This window comes from Camarhynchus parvulus, chromosome 3, assembly GCF_901933205.1.
Source record: "Camarhynchus parvulus chromosome 3, STF_HiC, whole genome shotgun sequence".
In the NCBI taxonomy this organism is placed as follows: Eukaryota; Metazoa; Chordata; class Aves; order Passeriformes; family Thraupidae; genus Camarhynchus; species Camarhynchus parvulus.
In genome coordinates, this window is record NC_044573.1 from 18,450,013 (window position 1) to 18,476,606 (window position 26,594).

At 39.3% G+C, this 26,594-nt stretch overlaps 1 protein-coding gene across 1 annotated transcript; it reads right to left on the bottom strand.

Annotated features, from left to right (window-relative positions):
* Positions 1 to 86: 86 nt before the first annotated feature.
* Positions 87 to 26,581, bottom strand: IARS2 (isoleucyl-tRNA synthetase 2, mitochondrial). Its single transcript, XM_030944503.1, has 23 exons — positions 26,378 to 26,581; positions 25,815 to 25,937; positions 24,821 to 24,977; positions 23,700 to 23,848; positions 23,560 to 23,609; positions 23,354 to 23,463; positions 23,178 to 23,268; positions 22,677 to 22,792; positions 21,452 to 21,621; positions 20,574 to 20,664; positions 20,231 to 20,382; positions 19,136 to 19,296; positions 11,740 to 11,842; positions 11,026 to 11,119; positions 5,677 to 5,785; positions 4,797 to 4,899; positions 3,733 to 3,858; positions 3,226 to 3,357; positions 2,548 to 2,654; positions 1,616 to 1,761; positions 1,270 to 1,460; positions 565 to 709; positions 87 to 453 (listed from the first exon to the last, which is right to left on the bottom strand). Exons 1-23 carry the CDS (start codon positions 26,579 to 26,581, stop codon positions 299 to 301), a joined length of 2,985 nt encoding a protein of 994 aa, XP_030800363.1. The 3' UTR covers positions 87 to 298.
* Positions 26,582 to 26,594: the final 13 nt, after the last annotated feature.

The following is a 26,594-nucleotide window of genomic DNA, read 5'->3' on the forward strand; positions in this document are numbered from 1 at the left end:
GTTGAGATTTTCTCTTAAATGGAAGTGAACTTCCACAGAACACCGGTTGCTAAGAACAAGTAAATCACTCAGTTATTTTTAACCACCCTTTTTATTAAGCTGAAAAGTGATATACACAAGTTGTGTGTATATATCTATATATATATATTTATATATATATACACACACATATAAGGTTCCCCAAAATACATGATACTCCTGCTCAGGCTGGGGCTTAAGCATCTGCCTCTCTAGGTTCCAGTTTGCAGACCTGCTGCTTCAGCCACTTTGGAGCAGCTTTTGCATAGGCATTTTGTCTTCACGTGCTCCCCTTTCCAGCAGCAAGGACTTGGAGGCACCGTGGGCAGGGAGTGCTTGAGGACTCGGCTGTGTATCTCCTGCAGCGAGGGCATTTTGCTTTGGCAATGGGTTGGGCTATAACTTTGTATGAAGATTGTTCACAGATGTCACCACCTGTCAAAGAAAGTATAATTGCTAAGAGAGAGGCTGGAGCTGTAGGTAAGACTCAAGCCATGAACAACCCCATGTTGTAGTGCAGGAGTCTGTCTGGAATGGTTTTCTTACCTTCCAAGTTAATCAGAAAGGTCCCTTTTATGATGTTTGCATCTGAAGGTATTTCTTTGGGGAGCTCGCTCAGCAGGGTTGTCTGGGAAGCCATCATTATCTCATTTAGCTGGGAAACACTGGAAGTTTCTTCAGCCTGCAGTGCCTGGGGGACACAGAGCTTTCAGACTTGGAACTTGGTTTTGTTTCTCAGCACCATCCAGTCTAGAAAATAAATGCTGAGCTGTGGTTCCTAATCAGAGTGGATGGTTTGAACCAAGAGTCTGATTTACTCCTGCTAGGAAGAGGAGGACAGACTTGAACTGCAGTGGCCAAGAGAAAGGTGCCTGAGGGCCAAGCACCTGCCCATAAGCCAGGGACAGGGACAGCAGCATCCCACCTTGGGATGCTGCATTAGAGCATTGCCAGCAGGGTAAAGGTGGTCCTCCTCCAAAAAACCAAAGCTGATTTTTTATTTTGAGGGTGATCAAATACTGGGCACAGGCAGCCCAGAGAGCTGGTAGGATCTCCATCCTCAGAACTATCCAAAAACCAATGGACAGAGGCCTGGGCAACCTGTTGTAAGCAGGCGTGCCTGAGCAAGGACCTGTGCTGTACAGGCTCCAGCAGTGCCTTCTACCTCAACCATTCTGTGATTCTCTGGTAAGTACAAAGCAGAAGAAAGCTTTCACACAGACAACACTACTCTTAGTTGCATTTTTTTACCTCCATTAATTCAAACAGCAATCCAGGCTCAATTACAATGATGACTTCATATTCCAAAGCGTTCTTGCCAGAGAGGGATCCAAGGAAAGAGTCTCTCATTGCACATGCACCTTCTATTGCTTCCTCAATGCCAGGCTTCTTCCATGCTGAGCTTGCATTAATCCAGCCAGTACGAAACACACCCTCTGAGTCTTGAAAGCAAAACAAAGCAATTCTTATTTTAGTCTATTTGGGTGTTTATGAAATGAACAAAAAAGAACGGCATATTTCTGTAATTGCATTCCTTATAACTGTGCAATTAAACAGTGCACTAAAGGAATTGCTTAGCAGTGGGTATGTGCTTTACCTTTCTTGTAAGGGATGTACTGAAAAACCTCCTCTGCCAAGTGGGGCAGGATGGGTGCAAAGGAGCGGATGATGATGTCCAGAGCCTCTGCCAACACGGTTTGACATGAACGACGCTTAGGATCCTTTGCTTCTTCGCAGTAGAGCCTGCAAGACAGCAGGGAAAGCTGGAAGGTATTCCTATGTTCATGTTTCTGCTCAAAAGCCACACTTCTGGGACTGCCGGTGGACGTGCAGAAGTCTGACCCGCCCAGCCTTTGTAAGGAAAGCTTTTCTGGAGTGCCCTTCCCTAGGAAAGCACAGTGAGCTGCTGACAGGACCATCCGCATCTGCAGCCACAGGAAAGGAGATTCTCTGCACGGTAATTGCGGGAGAGAGAATCTGTCCTTAGGGAGCTGAGCCTGGAGCTGTCAGCCCTTTGGTTCATTTGTAAACCTCAGCATTAGGGCTTCTTTTCCCCCCACTCCTCCTTTACTCATGTTCTGGCAACCATAGATGAGTATAACCTCCACCCCTCCTACCCCATGAAACAGCCCTTGCACATTTACACAAGTATCGGTCACAGCCTTAAGATTCTTTCACTGATCTAAAAAACCAGATAAATACCCTGAGTTGCACAGCTAACTGCTAAAAGCTCTTCTCCTGTCTTTCCAAATTCAGATGCACACCCTTTCTGGGTAAAAATATAGATCCAAGACCCTGTCTTTAAATATTTAATTGGTTTTAAATGTGCTCATTTGATGACCTTTTAAAGTGTTCAGTACCACCAGTGGACAGAAGAGAGCACAACAATGACAACCACTCAGCTGAATGCACTGAGAGGTCTTTGGAGATACCTGTGTTCACTCAGCATTCACGTGGAACCTTATTACCTCCATCTCAGACCCATTCCTTTCTTTTTTTCCCTTTTAAAGGCAGCAGGAAGGAACCCACCTGTCCTTGATCATGCTGAAATAGAAGTTAGACAAGCTTCTGGAACAGAATGCTTGCAGCAGTCGAACAACTTTGCTATAATCATATTGTTTGTAAGCTTCTGTAACCTGGGAGAGGGAGGTAAGAACAGTGCATTGGTTTGCATCACACACCCCCTGATAAACTAAACTTACAGGAGATGGAATGAGTGGCAAAAGGTCTGGCAGAAACTTTAAAAGGTTGTTGGAGGGGAAAAAAAGTTAAGTCAGTTAACAGTTAGGCCAAAGAAATAATATCCATTCAAGTCTGAGTGGAAAGAAAAGGGGAAACCCCAGAAACCATGCCCATGGTTTCAGCAAAATGGTTCTGAGTGACAGAAATGTCAAAGTTCTGTACAACAGCAAATTTCCAAAGCTCTAGTTTTTGGGTTTGGTTTTTTTTAATATCTAACTATTTTTAAAGACTTCTAATTTGAGGCCTTAGGCAGTGAGTGGAAAAATCTGGTTGATGTCCAACTTAAGAATGTTAAAAGTCGTCCTCAAAAATTGAGACGGGCTTAAAGGAGTGCGCATTGCATTGAAGGATCCTTTGTGGTTGTAATGTGCCTGCCTGACACACACATTTTACTCACATATCTAAAGAAAATAAAGCCAATGGAAAACATTACACACATGTTCATCTAAACACAATTCCCCTTACCTTGCTGCCATATTCATGCAGTAAATGCAGCATGTATTGATCCACTATGTACATCTCTGCAGGGGGGATGGAATCTGTCTCTGGGTTGAAGCCCTCCACATTTCCCAGCATGAAGCGTAGTGTGTTCCGGAGCTAGAACAACCCAGACAATTAAACATTATTAGCCTTCCCTTTAGATTAAACACAAAATGCTCATGTTCCATCACTAGCTAAAATTGACTGCTTTTCAAAATGATTGTTTGAATAGTTACAAAGGCATCATAAAGAACACATGGCAAAAGGACCTAGAGAAAAATAACAACTGGCTGTTTTCACAAAGCACAAAGCTGTGAAATGTGTCTTTTCTCAGCACACTTTACTATTTGACCCACAGGTGTAAAAAGCAGTAGTACCTCCCTAAATAAGCTTGGAAAAGCTTTCTTTAGGCTAAAGACTGGAAAACTTTGCAGGCAAGACACAAGAGGACCTGTTGTTGGGATGAATAGTGTTGGCAGTGGTAGCTCTTACCTTGTTGATGTCATCTCTGGCAGCACTGAGCACCACAGGCCCAATCATCACCTCTGCGAAAACATTGGATTCCGCCACCCACCAGCGGAGAACATCGGCACCGTATGGAGGATCCTTGGTGTGATCCTGAGGACAGACAGGAAAGCACAGAGCCATAGAATATCTCCAGCTGAAAGGGATCCATAGGGATCATCCAGTCCAACTCCCTGTTCCACGCAGGACTACCTATAATTTTATGTGCCCAGAGGCTACTGTGCTTGGAGGCTTCCCCCTCTTTTAGTAACCCACACCTGCAGCACTCTGTGTACAGGCAGTGCTAGAACCCAGGTAAGCTGAGAGAAACTCATCTGCAACCTTAAATCCTTTGAATGCTTCTCATTAAAACAGCCATGTTAGTATCTAAAACTAAATAGGTTTTTCTTCCCCTTCAGACTGTTTTCAACTCTGAAAACGGCTTTTCTCCTTTGTGAAAGAGTAGGAACAATTGTGTGTATCAGATAAGCAAGTCATGCAAGGATTGATTCTTTTGTCTAGTGAATTGCAAAATCTGCTCAGCAGCCTCAGAAATAGCAACAGTGGGACTGGGGAGGGAGGGAAATTCAGAGCATATGAATGCACTGCAGTGCAACCTCCCTGACCAGGGAATGAAGTTTCCAGAGTCAATAACAGCCTGAGAGCAGAGAGATTGCTGGGGTGCAGCTGCTACATCTGACTGCTCCACTGCCATACTTGGTAAACTTCAGTCAGTTTCACAGCAGAGGTTCATTATTTTAATTTTTTGTTTGTTTTTATTATTCCTCTTCTCCATTACTCCATCAACACTGGTAAAAAGGAACCATCATACACCCTCCGAATAATTTTCTTTTCTCTTAGTAGAGAATGAAGGTGAGGAGTTTTCTTGCACTACAGCAGAAGCAGCACAAGTCAAGGTTTTCAGACCAGCCAAATGGAACTGCAGTATAGCCAAAGAAGAGCCTGACAGAGTTCTGCCACGAGACAGCTGCAGAATCTGGCAGTGAAAGGTTTTAAGTGGCAGTTCTGAGAAACTCAGGAGCTTGACCTACTTCGCCTCCATTGATGACAACATCAGGGTCAACCACGTTGCCAACAGATTTAGACATCTTCTCCCCTTTCTCGCCAACAGTAAAGCCATGAACCACCAGAGTCCTGCAGGAAAGATTTTAGTGAAAACAAAATCCCAGGGAAAAATCTATGCTAAGAATTGATTTCTAATGAGGATATTCTTAAGTCAATGCACACAGAAACCCTGTTTTGGTGAGTCTGAGGCTCCATCCTGAGTTAACTGACCATGAATATACCCTGTACTACCATCCACGGCAAGCAAACAACTTTATTTTCCTCCTTTAATTTTGTTGTGCAAGTAACAGATTGTTTAGATATCTAGGGCATGAGTATTTCAGATTAAATAAAGACTGAAGCATTATTTACTTTTTAAGCCAATACATTTCCCAAAATTGCACAGCCTTCTTGCAGCTGAGCCACATTCCCCTTCCCTATGCTTTCCATCTTCCAGGAGACAAATGGTGTGCCACAGCTCCAGCAGAGCACAAGCACACAGCTATTCCCAATTCCCTACAGCCTAATTTGAATTCACAAGCCAATGATCTTGGGAGATTTGCACACTGCACTTCCCAAAGAATTTCTTTAATTGTGGGAGTGGGAGAGATAGCAAAAATCCACTTGTATCTGATAATTCCTAAATTAGTAAGAATGAAAACATTATTAGAATTATGATAGAAAAAAGTTAAACAGTAAATTAATTACAATCTACTATGAGAAAACCCTTATACTGAAAATGTAAGAACACGAATCAGATACTTGGTACTGGTTTGATTTCTCTTGTTTATACACTACTGTGCACACTTTCAAAAGCCCAATATTCAATAAATGGACTAGAAATGTATTTGCAATCCACACACTTACTTGTATGGTGCCTTTTTCCTTGCTGCCACACTGGTTAAGAGAGAGGACTGAAACCAACCTCCCAGCTGGTCTTTTCCTTCAAGGTATGTATCTGCTCTCTGATCTGCACCTTTAAAAACCAGAACATTTTATCTAAAATATCAGACCTTGTATCTTAAAACAATTAACACACAAAATCTCTTAAAGTGATTAGTAACATTTATCTTGCTTTTTAAACCCAATAAGTAAGTTACATTTCTTAAATGGTGTGTGGTTACTTTAACATGATACAAGGGATTCATTAGTATTGCAATTTTTAAAAGAATCCAAAACTTGCCACACTCCAGAATTTAACAAGTAAGCTCGCTCTCTCCTAAACTAAAATAAATTATGAAAAAAAGCTATCATGCTCAGATTGCTTCACAGAAGTCCTCAGAATACTTTTCAAGTGCTCCTAAACAAACTGCAATACCCAAGAAAAGTTCCCATACTTTGGAATTAATAAAAATCTATGCCACCATCTGAAGCATTCCCATTTGGAATTACTCAAGGCACAAGGCACAGAGGTAAGGTGCCCAACCAGCCCATGAAAAGCATTTACAGAGGAGAGCAGGTAGCTTTGGCAGTGACCACAGCTCACCTGTGACACAATTTACATTTTTGGTCACTGGTGTTCCAGGAAGATTAAAAACTTCGGGAAAGAGTTAGGACAATGTGGGAAACAAGAAGGCCTGTTGGGGATAGAGGCATCTGGAAAAGTCTGGCTTGGGAAGGCTGAGTAGAAATATTATTCCCTGTAAATACACACATAGAAAAAAAGAGGAATGGTAGGGAAGAGCAAGTGCAGCTAATGAGCACTTTAGAGGAAAATTGGGCTACAAGGCAGGCAGGGTATTAGCTGACTGCACATTAAAAGCAGAAGAGCTAACCCAGCTATTCCACAAGGTTGAGAGAGGACAGCACAGCTTAAATGGCTTTACTGGTGGAATTCAGTCACTGTACAAAAAGGTACAAACTTGTTGACTCAAGAAGTCCCTCCTTGTCCTAAGCAATCCTAGACAGGTCACCAGAGTGAGAACAGAGTAATGTGAACACAGCAGAACATGCAAGTCAAAGCCTACAAAGGTGCAAAACCATACATATATTTGTCAGGAGTTTAGTTTTGATTCTACAAGTTGATGGTGTTGCTTTCTCAATATTCAGACAGAAGTTTCTCTACTCAATTTTTATTCACTATCTCCTCTTTTCCTCTTCCTACGACCCCTGAGACAATGCTTCTTTCTGCCGCTGACACACTTGATTTATTTGTTTAACTTAATGGAAGTTTCAATATTTAGATCCATCCTGCAATAAAGGGAAGTTCAACATTACAAAGGTCAAGGCCACACAGTTCCAGGTAGCACAGGAGTGGGTGGATATCATGGTTTTTACACTTCTGCTTATTCAGTCAAGGAAATCTACAAAGAGTCTGGGGTTTACAAGTACAGTAAGTAAGGAGCAACCTTTGTATTAAGAGACTGCAAAAATACTTGTGAGAAGTAGATAAGAAAAAAGAATATTTGTGGTAAGGAAGACAGTAACATTAGAAAATCTGTAACACATTTGTTACTTACAACTAGTTTATGAGCCACTGGTTTTAGAGAAGTGAACTTTTCATGGAAATGCCAGTAGTTAGAACTTAGAGAAGAATTTCAACAAACAACTGATTACAAACAGCAAACTGGATTGGGCTTTTCTGACAGGAACTAGTACATCTGGCAAGCTGGCTACTGGTGCTTGCAAAGTTAACAGAGGCCTGAACATTTTATCTGTAAAATACAAACATGGGGTTTGCATATACAAAACCTGCCTTGTAAGTAGCTCCCCTTCCTCAGTTTTGTTAAAATTGTGATTGTTATATAAAAATTAATTAAAACAGTGCTTACTTTTTTTTTTTATAAATCGAGAAGTATGTCCAACAACCCCAAAGAGACTTTTCTGTTTATTTTAACTGAGGTATAGTACATAGGTCGTTAAAGAGAATTGCAATTTATGATCCTTCTGGTTTGGATTTCAAGATTCCATATCTTTGATCTTACAGACTTTGACTTTTAGATTAAACATAATGTATTTTAATGCCAGGAATGAACCAGCTAAGATAAATTCAAGCCTCTCAGTCAGCACAAAAGTTTGAACACTTAGATAGGCAAGCTGTAAAATAATCACATTAATTCAGTTAAAAATTAGCCAATAAGATAGGGGAAAAAAGTTATGATGTTGAAAACTACCATCGTTGCAATACCCACAAAACTGTAGGTAAAAGCTGTATGACTTTTACCAGTGGCAAATCACATCACAGTAAAGTCCAGTGTGCATTTTTATACTAAATATTTTAAAAAAGAATCATCTCAAAGTTGTAGTGAAGATGGCACTCTGTCAATGAGGAAAATGTAGGAGAATTTTAAGACATTTTAAGACATCTCTTAAATGGATGCTCCATAAGGAGCTACTGAAATGAGCTCTGTCAAAAGGCTGAACTTCAAAGCAAAAGAACAACAGAACAAGTGCTGGGCACCACAGCATTAAGTATTTAAAATTAGCACATGCTTTTGAACAAAATTTTGCTTTTACCACACTTTCTTTTTGGAAGCAGTGTATTAACACTCTTCTACCTCACAGCAGCATTGTGAAAATGCAGTTATTCCTGTCTGAAGCATTTGGACTTAAATGTTAACATTGCACAAAACAGTTATTTAAAAAAAAAATAAATTTGAGGCATGTGTAGCAAGAAACAAGCAGGATGAGAGGACGCAACAATAAACTGTTCAGTGAAAACAGTGTTAGGCAAACAGAGTATTAAGAAAGCAAACAGCATCCCCAGGAAATTTTAGAGGATTTCAGAGAACGTTGCACTTGTGGATCTGCTCTCAGTGATGCCAGTGAGTGATGTTTATTTCGCACAGTCTACTTGTAGCTGTACAATTTTGGGTTTGTGACTACAAATCTAGTAGCCAAATCTCTGATTTTAGTGTGTAAGTTGCAGCTGCCCCACTGCTGACATAGAATGGTTTGGTTAATCTGTCATTTAGCTACAAGTGGTACCTTAGGCACACCCAGGCTGGAAAAAGGAAGTCAACCATAATTTAATGGAACAAGAGTAACTTTAGGCCATGTCCATCAGAATAGGCCCAGTCCCTGGAAGGAGATGCAGCAGGGCAAGTATTAGAAATAGGTCTGTGCAAGAGCAAAAGGTAATGCAACCTATGACTTACACCACTGGACTTGGCTGTCACTGAGCAATTCCTTTATCCTCATTCAGCAGAATCTCTCCTCTTGCCCCTCTTCACCCCCTTCCCAACCTGCTTTTTTTGCTGACAGCAATCTCTGTGGCCCTCAGCCAAAGGGATACATTTTGTAACAGCTGCGCCTCCTTTAGTAAGCTTGGACACAGCTGGGTCAAATGCACTGAAAACTCAGGCCAAGTTCTGAGTCACAGAGACGCTGAAGAGAAGGAATTATTTTCACAAGACTGGAACTGACAAGGAGATCTGTAACATCTGTTATTCCTGCTAGTTACTAACAGATCATTGACTTAGAATTTTCAATAACTTGAGTTCAGGGCAGAGTGAAACAAACATTAGTCTCAGTTTTAGTCATCTTTTATATCCTGCCGTTGCCTCAAAGTAACTCGTGCTGTGAAAGAACCTCTGCCACCAACACTGACAGAAGGCAGCAACAACCTCTGCTATCACTCATCTCCTACCACAAAATTAGTTCTTCACATAATGACATTCTCTAAGCAATCTTGGATTTCTCCATGAATTCCATCTTTTTTTCCTCCCAGAGTACTTTGGAAAACAACCCCACCCATTAGTCTGTCTGTAAGCCTTACTTATTATCATTGATATTGGAAGAAGTTCTACAAAAAGCTTTAAAAACTGGAGCGTATTTCGGAAATAGATGACAAAACTCTTAATTCAACAATGTCTCTTGCAAAGTTTTATAAAAGGTGAGTTAAACCAGTAATTTGATATGAATCACAGACTGTACTTCACTTCTGGCAGTGGCTGGAAGCCTCAATTACACAGAAAAAAGCTAATGAAATTTTTGTGTCATTTCGGAGAATAAATGGGGTCAGGAGGTTACACTGCTGGCTAGCCAGTCCCCAGCTTTGACAGCAGTGGGGTCACTCCAGATATGTCACAGAGCAGAAGAAGATGCCTTACACACACCAAACTCCAGCAAATTTCATTAAAAGAGAGGACTAGGTAGAGAAGAGCAGCTTGTAATAGTTCCATGAAAGAAGTCTGTATTGTGATAACTCAAACATTTATTAGACACTACAGAATCCATATGGGAGCTTTACACAAATTAACAACGAATCCAGAGCCTTGATTCTGCTATTGCTTATTAAAAGTAATCTCCTTTACAAAGGATTAGAGGACTGAGGTGTTCAGCTCTTTAACAATGCAGGTTTGTAACTCCATAAAATACCACTACTTTGTTATAGCTTTCAAAATCAAACCAGAAACATTTTTAAAGAGCATAAACATCAACATATGTAAAAATCTTCTAGAAAATTAATGTTTGCTGATGGTACTGTTGCCTGACCATGTTGCTAAGAAATAAAACTCTGGTACTAACGTGTTTTATAATTCAGCAAGATTGTTATCATGCAATTGTGTACAGAGGGTTTAAAGTCCAACAGACTTGATGTATGGGACCAGACTCCTCCTTTAGAAAAGACTCTTGACTTTGCACTATCCTTCAGGCAAACAGTGTGTATTTTACAGCTTTTTACACAAATATCTATCTGCTACCTACTGAGTAGCAACTACTGGCAGTAGGAGCCATAAATAGCATATAGCAAGCATAAATATTTTAAGCCACAATATACTGCTTTAGTTACTGAAAGTAATGAGAAGTGAAAAAGCACACCTACACTTTTAAATTATAAAACTTAGACTCAGCAGCTGATCTCAGTCTTTGCTATTTGTCTGTGCTATTTGCTTCAAATAGCACAAACAAGCACAGACTGAAACTTGTTAACTAAAAACAATTTAGGAGTACCAAGCAGCAGCAAAGCACCTTGGCTGTCTGTGCCATGAGACTTCTCCACTCAAAGCAAGTATGAGGCGATCAGCAGTTACACAGTACACCACATGTCAGAATCATTAGAGCAGCATATTAGAAAAACCTCAAGTTTAATTATGCTGAGTTTGCCAACATTAAATCCTTATCTTTACAAGCAAAAGCAGCTTTAAAAGTCATAGACAGCCCACTGACAGCATAATCTGCCTCAGTTGTGCTGACACCAACAGTGTCACACAGAACAGTTACATTTTGCTCTCCAAGTATTTTAAAATAAGGATCAACATAGGAATTCTTTACCTTCCAAAACATGAGCCCAGGAAGTTCCACTGTCAAACCAAATGTCTAGGACATCCTGTCCCTTGACATAATCTGAAACATCACGACCACCAGCCTAGAGAACAATTGAGAGAACAATTATTAAATAATGCAAATAGAATACTCTAAATCATCAATGCTTTTCAAAGCCAGAAATAAAGCAAATTTTGTTTCTGGACCAGTTTTGTACAGGTTCTGTTACCAACTTTGTGAGGGAACAGAAAATAATGTAGGTAATTTTTGACAAGAGTTTTCAGATAATTACTGATGGAAACTCAAGGTAGGGCAAGGAAAAATTACAAAGAAAATCTCAGATGGCACAGTAACACTACAGCTTTGTGGTAGCTTAAGTACACAATTGTTAAAGAACAATAAAAAGTTAGGAAGAACTAAATCAAAATTCAAATCCATCTTAATGACCAAGACCTAATATATATTTGGCCTCATAATTTGGTTAATTAGGATGTCACTTTCCTCCTGATCTAAGAGGAGGAGGATGGAGATCTCTGCCCTGAATTAACAGCACAAATCCAATTGTGTGTGTGTTCTGCCCCACTCAGATCTCACTTTTTGAACACTCCTTTCACAATGAGGGTACAAGACTGAAGAGGATCATGGGAATAAACAAAATTTTTCTATTATTTCCCATCACTCAACTGTCTTCAGCACCTGCTGTATCTGAAGTCAGAAGTTTACCTTTGCCACAGCTTCTTTTGACAAGAGTTGTTCAATAGGGAGGGCCCACCATGCATCTGTTCCTTGCTGCTCCACTATTTTGATGACATCTGTGATGGTTTCACTGGGTTAGGAGGAAAAAAAGGGTTTATGAATGGAGGAGCTAATCACACCTTTCCACAAGTATCCCAGACCCAAAGCAGTGAGAGATGCTGACACACAGACCAAGCTACTAGAACCTGTGATTTTCCAGCTTCTAATCCATACAAAACTTCACAGAGCTTCCTGCCTTCATTAAATACTTTCTGGCTTTGCCTTCCAAGATGGGAGGATTTGTACAACATACAAAATTTGGAATCCACATGGATTCCAAATATCTTCTTCTGCAAATACCTCATAATTGGGGCACTCAGAAAAGATGCCAGCAGCTTGAAAACTTCTAAAATCCATTTTATTTGCTATTTATTGACCTTGAATTTAAAGGAACTACACAAGTATTTCCCCTCAAAATATCTGCTCTTTTTAACAACAGGTTTATTTTTCCTACTGGATACAGAGACTTTGAAAACTCACGTGGAAAGGAGGAGTGAGGAAATGACAGCTTTTCAAGTAGCACACACACACACATATATGCATATATACATACATATATATGTATCTATATATAGATACGTCTTAAGCTTCCAGTTGCCTGAATTTTCTGAAATTAGCAATATATATTTTAAATTGTAATAAATATTTTAATCCAAATAATGTAAGAAACTGAAAATTCTGCACCCATAGAGGAGTGATAATAAACCATTCAATATAGACTCTGAAGACAATCTATGAGTCCATATCATATAGCACCAGCCAGGACAAAGGTCCTGAAAATAAACAGATATTATGGAAATAAGAAAAATTAAAAAGTTAACTAAGCATTTTTCCTGATCTGAACAGATAAGGCAACCTCAAGGTGTGCAGTTCTGTGCACTATTTATGACACATTCAATCCTTGGCCCTAATAGGTAAGGCTATGGGGAATTGATTTTTAATATTGCTTAATACCAAGTCTAGACATAAATTAAAGTATCTTAAAAAACCAAAGAGGAACCCCACACACTTTGTCTTGCTGATTCACAGACCACTTGCTAAAGAGGTGATTTTTAAGACATCTGTATTTAAGGAGTACAACAGATTATCCTGACCTGCCAACTTCAAACTAAACCTGCTGCTAAACCAGAGACTTGTTTATAACTCGAGAAATGAAGATTTAATCAGTTAACTAATTTCTTGACACAGTATTGCAAAAGGGGGAAAAGTAAAATAATTATCTCGCATAATTATCTTAAAAACACAGAAGGCAGATGATCTTCTTCAGTCTTCATTCAGTTTTGTGTTTGGTTTTCAGCACAGTATTTTACTGCACTGCTAATAAGCTGAACTACATCACTAAAACATTTAATGGACTCTTACACTGAGGATTTAAGCATGAAAACATGTTCTCCAGGTAGTTGTAGAACAAATTACTTCAGTTCATGACATGAGGTGCAACGGCAAGAAGAAAATCCAGTTTTGCTCTTGACTGCTCAAATTCAATGACAGAATATCAATTTTGTATCAATCAATCAATCAATCAATAGTCAATTAATCAATTCACTTCTCAAAATAAATTCCTGTAGAACATCTCAGCAGATTCTCTGCAGCAAGAGGCCATTAAGCAGCAATACTCACACATGGACATCCCTGTGGCACCACCACCATTCTCCCCCTTTCAAACCAGCCCAGGCATCATTCACCTTCCATTTTAATGTAGGACACAATTTATGGCTTTGTAATGTATCTGCTAACATTTATCTTGCTAAAACAATACTGAGGAGCTCCAGCTGTGAATGGTACCACTTCTTTACAGAAATATTTGCACAGAGGCCTGTTTGGCTGGCTATACTTCCAGTTTTGAGAGTGTTACTTCTCCAAGATAAAAGCTAACAACAACCCCCAGTACAGGTACAATTCCTGGCAGAGAGCTGATGTGCAACCCTTATGTCTTGCCTCCTTTACCCTAAATCTCCAAATTCAGAAAGCTCACAGGAAACATAAAAAAGAAATTTGCCTCAGCCTGGACTAAACTATTCCTCTGAATTTGTCTTTTGTAGGATGAATACCTTCCACTGACAAAGCTGGATTTACACCCTGACCTTTAGCGACGATACTGCAGCACCCAGGAACATTTTAGAAAAAGCAATACACAATATTATTTTCACTCTTTGCCAATAGAATTTTCCACCTTGGATTCTTCTCAAATACACTATCAGTGTATTTTTAAAGACAGTTATAGATAACCAGTTGTCTTCACCTGAAGATTTGAAGAGTTCTCTCCACAGTTTCAATGCCTTCCTCTCACTGGCTGAGTCTCACCCATGGAACTCACCAGCAGAAGACAAGAGTAGCTAAATTAAAAAGAGGATGATTTACCCTAAAACATGTTTATTACCATGTAAAATATTTGTGTATGTTGAGTGATTCATGCAAGAAGTAATTCAGTGCTTAGCTACTGGCTCTGGCCTCAATGAGAGCCAGAAAAATTCTCTGAACAGGAATCATACCCACAACTAGTAAATCCTGTAAAGCAGAAAATTTAAACAGGAACTAAGCCTGTCTTTCACATAGTTTTTTCATATTGCAAATACACTTCCGTGGAGGGACATAAACTCCAGTGATGAATTAATTTCAACCTACACATTTTTAAAATATTCAACAGGTATTTCACAATATCAGTGTTTGGAGGGGTGTATAAAAGATGATAAATCCAGCTATAGATCAAAATTAACAGTTATCTTGGACAGCATATAAAAAGATTCTCTTAATAAACTATATTTTCCTTTCCATCAGAGGTGGGGGAGGGAGAGAGAAGAAGGAAATAAACCTTTGCTATTACTGTCCCTTGGGAAAGCATAATAAAATGCCTGCCTTCATTTACAGTAAGTATTGCCAATGTCACACAAGACTTGCGTAGCCTTGTAGATACTCCATTCCCACAAAACATACCATGAGCTAACCTTTTATCAAGTATATTGCCATGCAATGCAAAGATTACACTATTAATTTATGTAGAGCAGATTTTTTTAAAGATATTCTTGTTACACAAGAATACACAAGGTGCAATTATGCTACAGATAAAAGTTTTCAGATAAGTAAAAGAAGGTCAGATTTGTGTTATCAATTACTTACAAGAAACGAGGAGTCAAGGACTGCAAAGTCAATTTTTTATTGACCAATATTCTCAAAATTCTGTCACAGTTTCAAATCATGTTTAAAAAAAAACTGATATTTTAGCAGTGCAAGTTTTTTTCACTATACAGTGTTTCCCTACGGAATGTAAGTGAACATTAACAAACATTTTATAAAAGGAGGTAGTTTAGATGAACGATCTCCAGGGTACCTTTTCAACAAATCTTTTTTACTCCTACAGTTTGAAAAATACAAGTCAAAAAAACACAGCCCCTGTACTTGTCTCTGCTCTTCTTGCAGGATCCTTATGATAAATTTGACTTCAAGAGAGAAACAACTTTATTTAAGGTATCTGCATTATAAGGAGCAGGACTTTTGCAAAGTATTTTTCTGTAAGGTGCAAGTGAAAACCACCTTGCTCAAATAACTACTCATCACTTTATAATCTGCAGCCTTCAAGGTGAGCATGATAATTCCCCAAGTGAGCCATAAAGGCATTGTAAAACTTTGCCCTTTATCCAGAGGCTATCTGGAAGAACTTGCATTACGTGTCCCTGCTATGCTCTGACACCCCTACGGCAATTCACGCTACCACGGCTCCAGCCAATCACCCGGGAGCCAGATATTGATTATGCTGCACACTTATTTAATCTGTTAACAGAAATTAGGCAGCATTAAGATACAGTCAGGAGCAGAAGAATACAGAGCCTGATGTTCTCTCCATCTCCTTTCCAACAGCAGAAGCAAAGAAGGGAAAGTTATCTTCTGCTTTACAAGATCTCGATACTACAGCTGGAAGTATTTAGGGGATGGTAAGCTGCTACTAATTGCAATTCACTGAAATGTCTTATTATTTTAAAAAACAAATTAGAGTACATGACAGACCTCCTTCAAAACCATGTTGGGTTTTTCTTTTTCAGAAATTTGATTTATGTGTTAATCAAAGTCACAGGGATGTGGTCAAAGGCATTAGAACGATCTTTGCAATACTATTATTTATTACCAATATCTGAACAGTGAGTTTGTAAAGCAGCTATTGAATGAGGTCAGATTAAAGTATGTATTACCTGTGCTGAACTACTACTGGAAATACAAATCTTGTATTTTAGTTTTGAAGCTCTTTTGTCTTTTCCATGAGTTACAGAGTTTCCTAGATGGAGAATGCTTCCTCTTGAAATCTGTTAAATCTTGAAAGCTGTCACACAGCATAAACATCTATTTGTGCATGTACTCTGAATTGCTTTAAAAGTCTTTTTTCTCCATTTGTGCAAAAAAATCACCTCTGTATTCTTACTGAAAATGGCAACAATGAAGAAGTGCTCTCTCTTTTCTCTCTCCTATAAGGAATTTTTAATCATAATTTTTATACTCCTAGTCACAATATGATGCAGCATACTCTGCATTAAAGAATTTAAACATCATTGGTATATTAAATTTCTAACCATAGATGACAATGTAATTGAATCAAATATCTTCAAGGTTATAGGGGGGCCACAGCAGCAAGGAGACTCATGGAGATTCTGCATTGAACATTACAAACGGCCTCTTGGCTAGAAAGACCTGGATTACTGGTGTGGCAAAAACACTGTTAGAGAAAGCAGCTCTACCCTGAAAGAAGGGCTTTCAGCAGCTTTTCATGTGATAAATTCAGGAACAGCTCTCAGAGGGAAACAGCAGTTTATTTTAGGGACTTTTTTTTTCTTTTTAAAAGTCTTTTTACAGGTGATACATGAACAGGATCACTCAAGATCGACCACTGGTGCTCTCATATGTAACAGCAACTCCATGTGGACTACACTGACTTCCAGTGGAGATGCTGTTACTTTTGATAGTCACTCAAAAACTCCACAGCAGCTGCTACTGAAAGGCTGTTCATCCAGCATTCAAGTTAAAAACAGCTCATGTTTTGAAATGCAAGTTATTTACTGGTGTTTTAACTATATTAATTATTCATACTGTCTACGTATGAAACTTTAAAAGTTTCACATTAAAAAGTATGTCAGCAACCTGTTATAATATGATTTTCAAAATGATAATGCAAATGTAACAAAACAGGCTTAGCTGCAGTTTTCAATAAGAACTGGTGTCCAGGAAAATGACCTATGAATTGACAGACTGTCTTCTGCATTTGCCTGTCACTTCTATAGGCCAATATTCTGTGCACTTCTACTCCAGTTACAGAAGTCTCCTACAGTTAACTTTACAAATATTTAAGCTCAAACTTTTTAGAATATTTAATGACTGCTTTACAATTTCCTTTGAAAATTCCACCAAGAGTAAGTAAAGTTAGAAGTAAAGAGTACTGGCTATAAATGACCATCTGAACCTGTCAGTCAAATGAAATAAATCTCTTTTCAAGCATAGTGAATATGTCTGGTTTTTTCCTAAATGCCTCTCTATTCCCCAGATCAATTCTACCCAAACATGCCATGCTCTCCCCTCGTTCACTCCCCTATAATTCTTGCTGCTGGGCCAACACCTACACACAAAGGTGGAGGTGTTAAGCTGTGGCAGAGTTAACCACATCATAATGCTGTGACTGCCACCTTTTGCACAATTTCGGGAATAATCTCACACAGCTTCAGCACTCACAAAAGGCAGGGGCTTTAATACAGGTCACAGCCTGTCAAAGTGATTTGACTACAACCTAAGGGAATTCCCACATATCCCTCCTTTCAAATGCTTTCTGTCCCAGCTCCTCAGCGTTCAGAAGGAGCTCCTTCTTCATGGTGCCCCTCGGTTTTGAGTGCCACCTGCTGGACTGGTTTCCATTACACCTTTTTGCTTGTTAAACTGTATATTTAACAATTTTTAAGCAACACACACACTCTCAAGGCTACTCTTCAACCAGAAAACAAAAAGAATTCCTCTGAAATAGTAGTTTTTTATAGAGACACACACCTGCTTTTTTGCAGGTAAAGTGGTTTTATGTCCCACAAATCCTCCACCCATTTATTTCCTCAGGTGTGTCAGCATTATTCAGGCACTATAAACGACATTGTGGCTACTGTGGTCTTTTCTCACAGTTATTGCCTACAGTGAGAGAGCCAAAGTACATCTCTCTGCACACTTACACACCCAGTCACACCAGGTGAAGCTAAGGACTACCTGTCTAAAGTCCATTCCCTGCTCTCCACACCCTGAGCCTCACCTACTACTGTCTACTATCTACTGCTCGTGTGCTCAGTACAGCCTCTGGAAAACATGCTAGACTGCTGCAGTACATTTACACAACACCAGAATAAAAAAAAAGTTCTGCAATGGTATTCAAGTTCAGCTGTAAAAACTAATGAATTTTCACAAAAGGTTGTAAGGTTAAGGTGTACAAAACTGAGGTACATCAGCATATCTCAAGGCAGAAAAAAATTATGGAACTAATTCAATGAATGTGGAACTCCACTATACTCTTTTTACGAAATCACCTCTTAGAGAGCATTCACAACTGAAAACCTTTGCTCCCCAAAGAAGTAAAAGCAGAACTCTATTACTCCTTACAGGAAAGGATCATATTTGGTTGACTCCTTGTTTTAAAGCATAGCTTGGATTTCCTCTGCAATATGTTGTCTCTAATTCCTGAAATGCAGTGTTTGCAATATCTGGATACTATTAACCAAAAGATGGCAGAATCAGACTAGCATCTGAAGATCTAGACATACCAAACCATATAGCTAAGGGTCCGTTACACTTGAGGCTGGTCTTCAAAGTCGCTCCAATTTTGTTTTGAAACAAAATGCACTTATTTATTCTGCAACCAGTGTCATTAAGCCATTTCAAATCTCACTGTCACTTAACTGCAAAACCCTATTTTGACACAGTACCTGGACTATTTAATGTATAGTGATACAATTAAGTTGCCATCTATTCTAACCATAATTTGCATTTCACCGCTTGCTTAAATGGAAAGGCCAGTCATGACTGTCAGCTCACTGAAGATGAGGGATGAAAACAGCAATTAATGTCAAGAGGAGTTTTCAGATAACTTAAGTATGTCAGTAAATTGATTCCTATTATTTTTATGCAAGTCACTTCCAGCCACAAGGTTTTGATTGTTTTAACTTAAATCTAAATTAGATCTGCATATAAACAACTACAAGTAAAAGCATGTATTCCTACTTGAAATAGTAAGAAGTTTTATAATATCACTAACTGCAGCGCAACACACAGTGCTGCTTCTGTCACTTCGCAGTGTCTAAGGCTAGGCAGGTACCTGTTTATCAAGCATTCTCCTGTGCTCTTCTGATAAAAAGCAGGAATTGGGACGCCCCAGCATCTTTGCCGTGATATGCACCAGAATGTCCTTCTGTCCAGCATCTCCAGCATCCTGTTCACTGCAGATGTAGGGATCACTTTCACTTTTTTCAGCACATCCTATGAAGGAGATAGTGAACTGTTGAACATGCTTCAGCTTTCCCACTAATAATGTTTATGCTGCCAGTAAAATACGGTACAGATCTACTCTCCCATTCCCAGTATCAAACAACACATTTTCAGGCAACTGCCTGCTGCTCTTCAATAACTTCTTTGAACACTGCATATATTGTGTATTTCCCAACCAAACCCCAGTTCTCTGCTTCACTAGCAGACAGACCCTAAAAATGAGTTAAAAATGGCATCAGTGACTGAATCCAAAGTTTAAAAGCTGACTGTATCTTGTTCTGTTGTCTACTTTGAAAATCCACCGTGATACAAACTGTCTGTAGAGGGCTACCATTCACTCCCAGCCCAGCTGAGTTACCACTGTGTTTTCATCCATTCTAGACAAAGGTGAATACCGAGTATACACCTCATGCCCTAATTAGAATAAAATCACTGTTACCCTAAGGTGCTGGCCTGAATCTTCTGTATGGATCTATATAACTTCAAAGAACAAAAGACCTCAAGCTTTAAAGTTATTTAAAATAGGACTGTGACAAAATTAACAGGGCAGCAAACAGATACCTGGCCACACAAGGCTAGGCTAACAAAAAAAGCTAATTTTAACAGTGATTAAATTGTCTCTTCTAATTTAATTCCTTGAAACATCATCTTCATTTTAGGGAAAAAAACATCAGTAGCTCTAAGAAACTTCTGCATCTGTAAATACAATGAGCAAATCTACCAGTCAGTGCAGCGACCCTGGATTATATCAACATTGAAAAAAGATTTGACAACATGTTTCACTTCAACAAGTAATTAATGCTTTTCAACTACTGTTCATAAACCCTAGAGAAGATAATATTCTGGCGGGAGCTACAGCAAGATTTTTTGTTGATTCCAAGTAGCATCGTCTTCAAGTATCTCATAAGAAAGCAAAATTACATACCTGTGCTGCAGCCTTCACATCTGCTGTGTTTACAAACCACTGTTTGCTGGCACGAATAATAATTGGTTTTTTCGTCCTCCAGTCATAGGGGTAACTGTGCACATATTTCTCCTCTTTTAACAAACTCCCAGCTGCTTGAAGCATCTTAATGACTGAAAGAAAAAATGAGGCAAGATTAAATTTCAGTTTGAACAAATGGCTGCTGTTAATCTCAACTTAGTCCTTTTCATAATCAACACTTAGCAAGAAATGCCAAAATATGGCCAGTTTATACAAACTCTCAAAATATACCTGCAGAACTGTAAGTGATGAAGTAACAAATGGTCAAACATCAGATACTCACCAGCTTCATTCCCTTCTTCAAGGACATTCTTGTTTTTAAGCTCAGGACCTGCTGCTTCTGTAAAATACCCACTTTCATCCACAAGGCAATCCTGAAAATAAATAAATTAATCATGTCAAAAAAATATCATGTGGCAATTTATTATCATTTTAGTATTCAAAAGTGAGTTAAATACTCTACTGGGTGACTCCTTTTCTAATGAATAACAAAATATTTAAGTACAATTCAGATTTAGTGAACTGCAGTTTAGTAATTTACCAAGTAAGTGAATTTCAGGTGTCAGAAGAAACGAGCACCAATGCATTTGCACACATACCACAACTATTACACATCACAGTCACTGGTATTTCAGTGACTTTTCAAATAAACAATGCAAAATAAAAGCAAACCTAACCCTCCCCATGCCCCATATCCTGAATCTTCACTCCCATCAATCACAAACTGGCTATGCATAAATGAGCTGTATTTACATATGTGTTTAAAACAAGCTTTGCTGAAAAAAAAGTAACAATGACCTACATAACTGGTGACTTACTGATCTGCATGTAAAAGAAAATTCTGAGTAGTGAAAGTCAGTATCTGAGAAACATTCTCAGTGTTCTTCTTTAAAAAACAAAACCACATAAAGAGCAGAAAAATCTGATTCTAACACCTCCCTGTAAGTTTTAATTAGCAGAAGGAAATGTCATTCTTTTATTCTGATACACATTTCCTTAAGGTTAGTCTTGCATTCCCGAAGGCCATTAGTGATACTCACACTTCTGTGAATGCTTCAAAATATTTTCAAGTTTTATGGACAAATTAAAACAAATAATTTTGGTGTCACACAGTCAATCAGTTGCAGGAAATCAAGAGCAACAACTGAAAAGATAAAGTACCGTGGGTAGCTGATGGTGGGAAGCTACGCTGTAATCTTCCATACCATGAGCTGGGGCTGTGTGAACTAATCCTGTCCCTTTTGTCATTGTCACATGATTTGCAGGTAACAGCGGAGAGACTCTGCCAGGAATGGTGGGATGAGCACAAGAACCATCTGCCAAATCTGCACCTGAAAAATACAAACAGAAGATAAAATAAACACAACTCACACGTTCAACTTCTTCTATCAGAGAGCAGAAAAAACCCAAGTGTTTAAAAAAAAAACAGAAGAAATATTATTATTAAAGCCTTGCCTCACAGAGCTTAAGGAATGTGCCATATGACAAAATGGTGTTCACAAAATGATTTTCTTCTAGAGGGAACATGATTAAGAACTGCCATCACAAAGTTATGTACACAAATACAGAAAAGTAACAAATATAATTAATTACTGGATGTATGGGAAGTTAAAAAGAACAGGTTCCGATATAAAATTTCTTTTTTAAGAAGGCTCAACTCTACTACTCTTGGATGTTATCTGTAAATGGTATTATCAAAAAGTTGGAAGTATGACTTAAAAAGGTGGAAGCTGTGAGAAAAAACACCCTCAGTAATTTCATCATCAGGTAAAAACAAGACCTTCTCTGAAAGAGAAGGCATGGAAAGACACCAAAAAAAAAGAAAACAAAAAATCATAGAAACAGATTCCTCACCTCCTTTACAAATGCATATTTCCAGCACTGAATCACTGATGGAGGCAAATGAATAAAGCTCACAAATGACACACCAAATCCCAACTCATGACACTGAATCCCAAGCCTGCTTGTTAAGAAATGCCACTATGCAGTTTATTAGGACACCAACTCAACCGCTTTAGTTTGTCCAGACAGACAACAGCCACCTACAATACCTCACCAGTCATGCTTGTAATTAGCCCCCTCTTGTCATCAACAATGGATGGAAAGACAAACTGCAGTGTAATTAAGATTTTGATACTGAACAGACTAGATATAGACTTACACTCTACATCTCATCTTTCCACACATGATGCCAGATTTTAAAAATTAATTTGAAATCTATGGATAATAATTTGAGCTACAATACACCAACAGTAAATCTGACAGACTCCTCCTCCTTGTATTATTTTAGTGAAGCATATTCTCAAATTATAAACACATTTAAATGAAGCAGTATTCAGACACCTACAAGCAGATTTCTAAGCAATTTAACAATTTAAAAACCTACCTTTACACGTTGATACAACTTCAAACTGTGTGTCCAGAACAGCAGCTGTAGATTCAACTCTATCTGCAGCAAGGATGAAGCGTTGTCCAGTTGTTGTACATTTTACAATTGAGTATCTGCAATGCAAACATGAATTTATGATACTAAATAATCACAAACACCACAAAGCTACCAATTTGTGAAATTCTTCATCTCTAAGACAGACAAGTATGCTTTACATGTCCAGTTCACTCACAAATCTCAAAATTCAAGGTAACCTTGAAGAAGAAATGAAGAAGAAGAAATAATTTAATAAAAATTTAGGCAGAAATTAATATATTAGTAGATATAGAATAAAGCTTACAATTGCAACACTTAAAAACAAAACAAAAAAAAACCCCAAACATTACCCAAAAAAGATGCCTTCAGTAAGCTGTAATGACAGCCCAGAATGTTTTAATTTTGCTGCTAAATACCAGTAGGGACTGACACAGACAACTGAACCAAGTGGAAGACACCTACGCTGAGTCAGGCATGTAACAAACTGCTTGATTGGCTGGCACAGTCCAAGGCTGCGTGGTCCAGACTAGCACACTAGCAGGGGATGATCCATCTACAGATGTAAATTAGAAGTACTTTACTCACAGTTACAACAAAAATCAAAGCTGTCAGTCTCTAAAGCCACAGAGAAGTCGTACCTATCACAGAAGTCAGCTTAGGTGGCGACTTCAGCAGCGGAAATTTCATGTACACAGAGCGACTGACGTGCTGCTCGTTGTACTCCAGTTCTGCCTCAGCCAAGGCTGTTCTGATACACATCAAACACAAGTTACACACTGCAACATCAAAAGCTACTGGCATCCTTGCTAAAATTTTGAAGACAAAATGGTAAGTTGATTCTTACTTTGTTGAAGGGGACCAGAACACAGGTTTATAGTCCCGGTAAATTAAACCCTAGAGAGGACAGTGAGGGGAAAAAAAGAAAGTTAGGAGAAACAAAACTCATGAAAAATCAATACAGACTTCCACAGAAGTTCAATATACCTTATCATACATCTTGTAGAAGACTCTCAGCTGGTTTGCTTCATACTTTGGATCAAATGTAAGGTAGCAGTTGGCCCAATCTGCCATTATACCCCAACGAATGAAGGCAGATTTCTGTTTCTCAATTGCTCCTTCTGCAAATGCTCTGGCTGAAAGGAATGGCTCCATTAAGCACATGGTTTAGCACACTAAGATCAATAAAATATCACTTAAAATGCACTATTGATTTTTTTAGTAAAGCCAGAGCTGAACGTAGTGAACATATACCCTAACCATTATGGTTCAAAATATATACATTTCAGATTGGTTGTTACAAAAAATGATTGCAAAGAGTAAACAGGCTTGGCACTTTTTCACTGACATAGGATATTAAGCACATGTCCTTAGACTACAAACTTTCTTTTTAAGAAAGGGGGGGGGGAAATATACTTTGTTAGGAAGAAAAATTTCTCAAAATAAGTTCTCAACATACAACTAATAAGAGCTAAAGTTAACTCCCTCTGTTTATGCTTATTCAAAATTTTCTAAGTAACATCCATCTGAAAATAAGTTAGTCCATTTCATTACCACAATTTCAAATTAAAGACGTTTCAATTGCTCATTACAAAAAGCTTTGCAGCTGAATGATGATGCCTTTCAACCCATATTGTATTTGAAATTATTTCTTCAAAACAGTTTCCATATAATACAGACTTTCTTCAAAAGGGTCCCCCCTATATTTTTAAAGGATTGTTAAAAAGCCAATAAATACATTCCAACTTGTGATACTGAGCTAAGCTGTCCTGAAGGAGCCTGACTTCTACATGCATCTTTTCAGTTCCTAATCAAATTCAGCCTTCAAAAACCAAAAGGATGCTTATCTGATAAATTGCAGCTTCCTGCCACTACACTGTTAATCCAAGCAGACATCCAAATCTCCTGCCCTCCTTTTGCTTTTTTTAAACTGAGCGTCAATGCTCTGCATGCCCATTACAACAACGAATTAAGCTTGTGTGAAATTATCCCATTTCATCAGATTCCAGCCTGCTCTATTTGCTTGCCAAATACACCCAGTGATCATAGAAAATGTCACCAATAGCTAATAGAAAAGGCCACAATGAAGTCTAAAAGCCTTCATTTACCTCTCTGCCGAATTTCCATCGGTGAAAGATTTTCAGCTCCTTTGACTTCTGACAGTGCCTTCAACTCAATTGGCAGCCCATGGCAATCCCACCCTGGCACATAATGCACTTTATAACCTCTCATCACATGGAAGCGATTGGTGATGTCTTTCAAAATCTGAAAAGCCACAAGGGTCTGTTATCACTTTAGCTCCCCCATATGGAGCAGCCACATTTGTAATTAAGCTCCTCCTGTTTAAAAAATACAATTATCAAAAGCTGCAGGATAAGTTTATATTTAAGACCAAAGAAGCTCTGGGTCCCCCATCCTTGGAAGCGTTCAAGGCCAGTTTGGATGAGGCTTTGAGCAACCTGGTCTAGCAGAAGGTGTCCCTGCCCATGGCAGAGGGTTTGGAACCAAATCATCTTTAGGGTCCTTTCCAACCCAAACCACTCTGTGATCCAAAGACTCTGCATTTTTTATCTTTCTTGCCTATAATTTTGTACATTGGCAGAACATTAGAGGACCTCTGATCCAAGGACTTCACAACCAGTGTAACTGAGAGATGCAGCTTATAAACTCGCAAGACTTGAAGTGAACAAATCTGACTTACTCTATTTTTTAAAACATTGAGCTGGACCTACAGCACTAGCCTAGAGCACACTGCTGCAGCCCAAGCTCTGGCACTGAGATTGTGAGAAGCTGTGGGTGACAGCTCACAATCTGAGTTTTTCAAACTTGATGGTCTGCATAATGCTGTGAATCTCAAGGCTGAATCAAAAAGAACACTGAGCATTCAGTACATGGTATTTATGTTGGGGTATAGTATCTGTGTCAACACGGCAAAATATGGCATCCACATAATCATACTATTGCTTTTTAAAAGCCCCAGCTACCAAAATCGCAAACATTTTAAGGTGTTACTGATTTAAACGGGAATGGAGAACACAGAGCACATGACAGCAGGTTTTTTACCACTTCACAAGAATAAAGTATGAACAAGCAAGTATTTACTTTGTTTAATGCATGGCCAACATGAGGGTCTCCATTGGCATAGGGCGGTCCATCATGTAAACAAAATTCCTGTTTTGTCTTCCTTTGCCTTTGCCATGAGTACAGTTCCGAAAAACCACATTTCTGTAGAAACAACAAGAAAAAGACCAAAACTACCACAACTCTCTGTACCTTCAAAAAGTCTGGATGTAAAATTTCCAACAAAATCAGGCAAGCAAAAAAATACACTAACTCCGCAAGAGAAGCCATTAGTGGGCTTTAAGTACGAAAAAGGCCGAAGAGGGTGAAATATTAGGCCTGAGATTATTATCCTAGCACTGCACTATCCGGACGGTCGTTACTCTCCTCCAAAACAAACTGCATAAAAGTTATGACTATCCACATTAAAATACCTCAAGAGCCCGAGCTTTTCTAAAAAAGAGCCCGGACTCGCGAGAAGTCCCGCGCGGCGGGACCGAACACAAACCCTGGCGGCCACCCCCACCCTCCCGCCGGTCGGGGGCTCGCCGCGCCCGGGGCAGCCCCCGGTGCTCCCGGGGGAACCGGCCCGGCCCCGGCCGCACCTCCTGCGTCTTCAGCTCCGTCTCGGGCTGCAGCCGCCCCGGGAGCTGCGCGGGGAAGCGGCTGCGCGGCAGCAGCACCGTGTCCCGGTACCGGGAGTCTTCCCGACTCTCGGCCGCGGCTTCCGAGGCGGCGGAGCGCGCCCAGCCCCGGGCGGCCCCGGCCCGAGCCCGCGCCAGCGCCGGCGCCCGCCAGGCCCGAAGCATCCTCACGGGCTGC

Bases quoted from the DNA above. Each gene is read 5' to 3' on its own strand.
- IARS2 (XM_030944503.1), bottom strand. From the start codon at position 26,581: ATGCTTCGGGCCTGGCGGGCGCCGGCGCTGGCGCGGGCTCGGGCCGGG. The intron at 3,859-4,796 runs GTAGGTCAAGCT...GTCTGTCCTCAG, and splicing joins TTGTCATCAATGGAGGCGAA to GATCACACCAAGGATCCTCC. The intron at 1,762-2,547 runs GTGGGTTCCTTC...GCTGTCTTGCAG, and splicing joins TTCAGCATGATCAAGGACAG to GCTCTACTGCGAAGAAGCAA.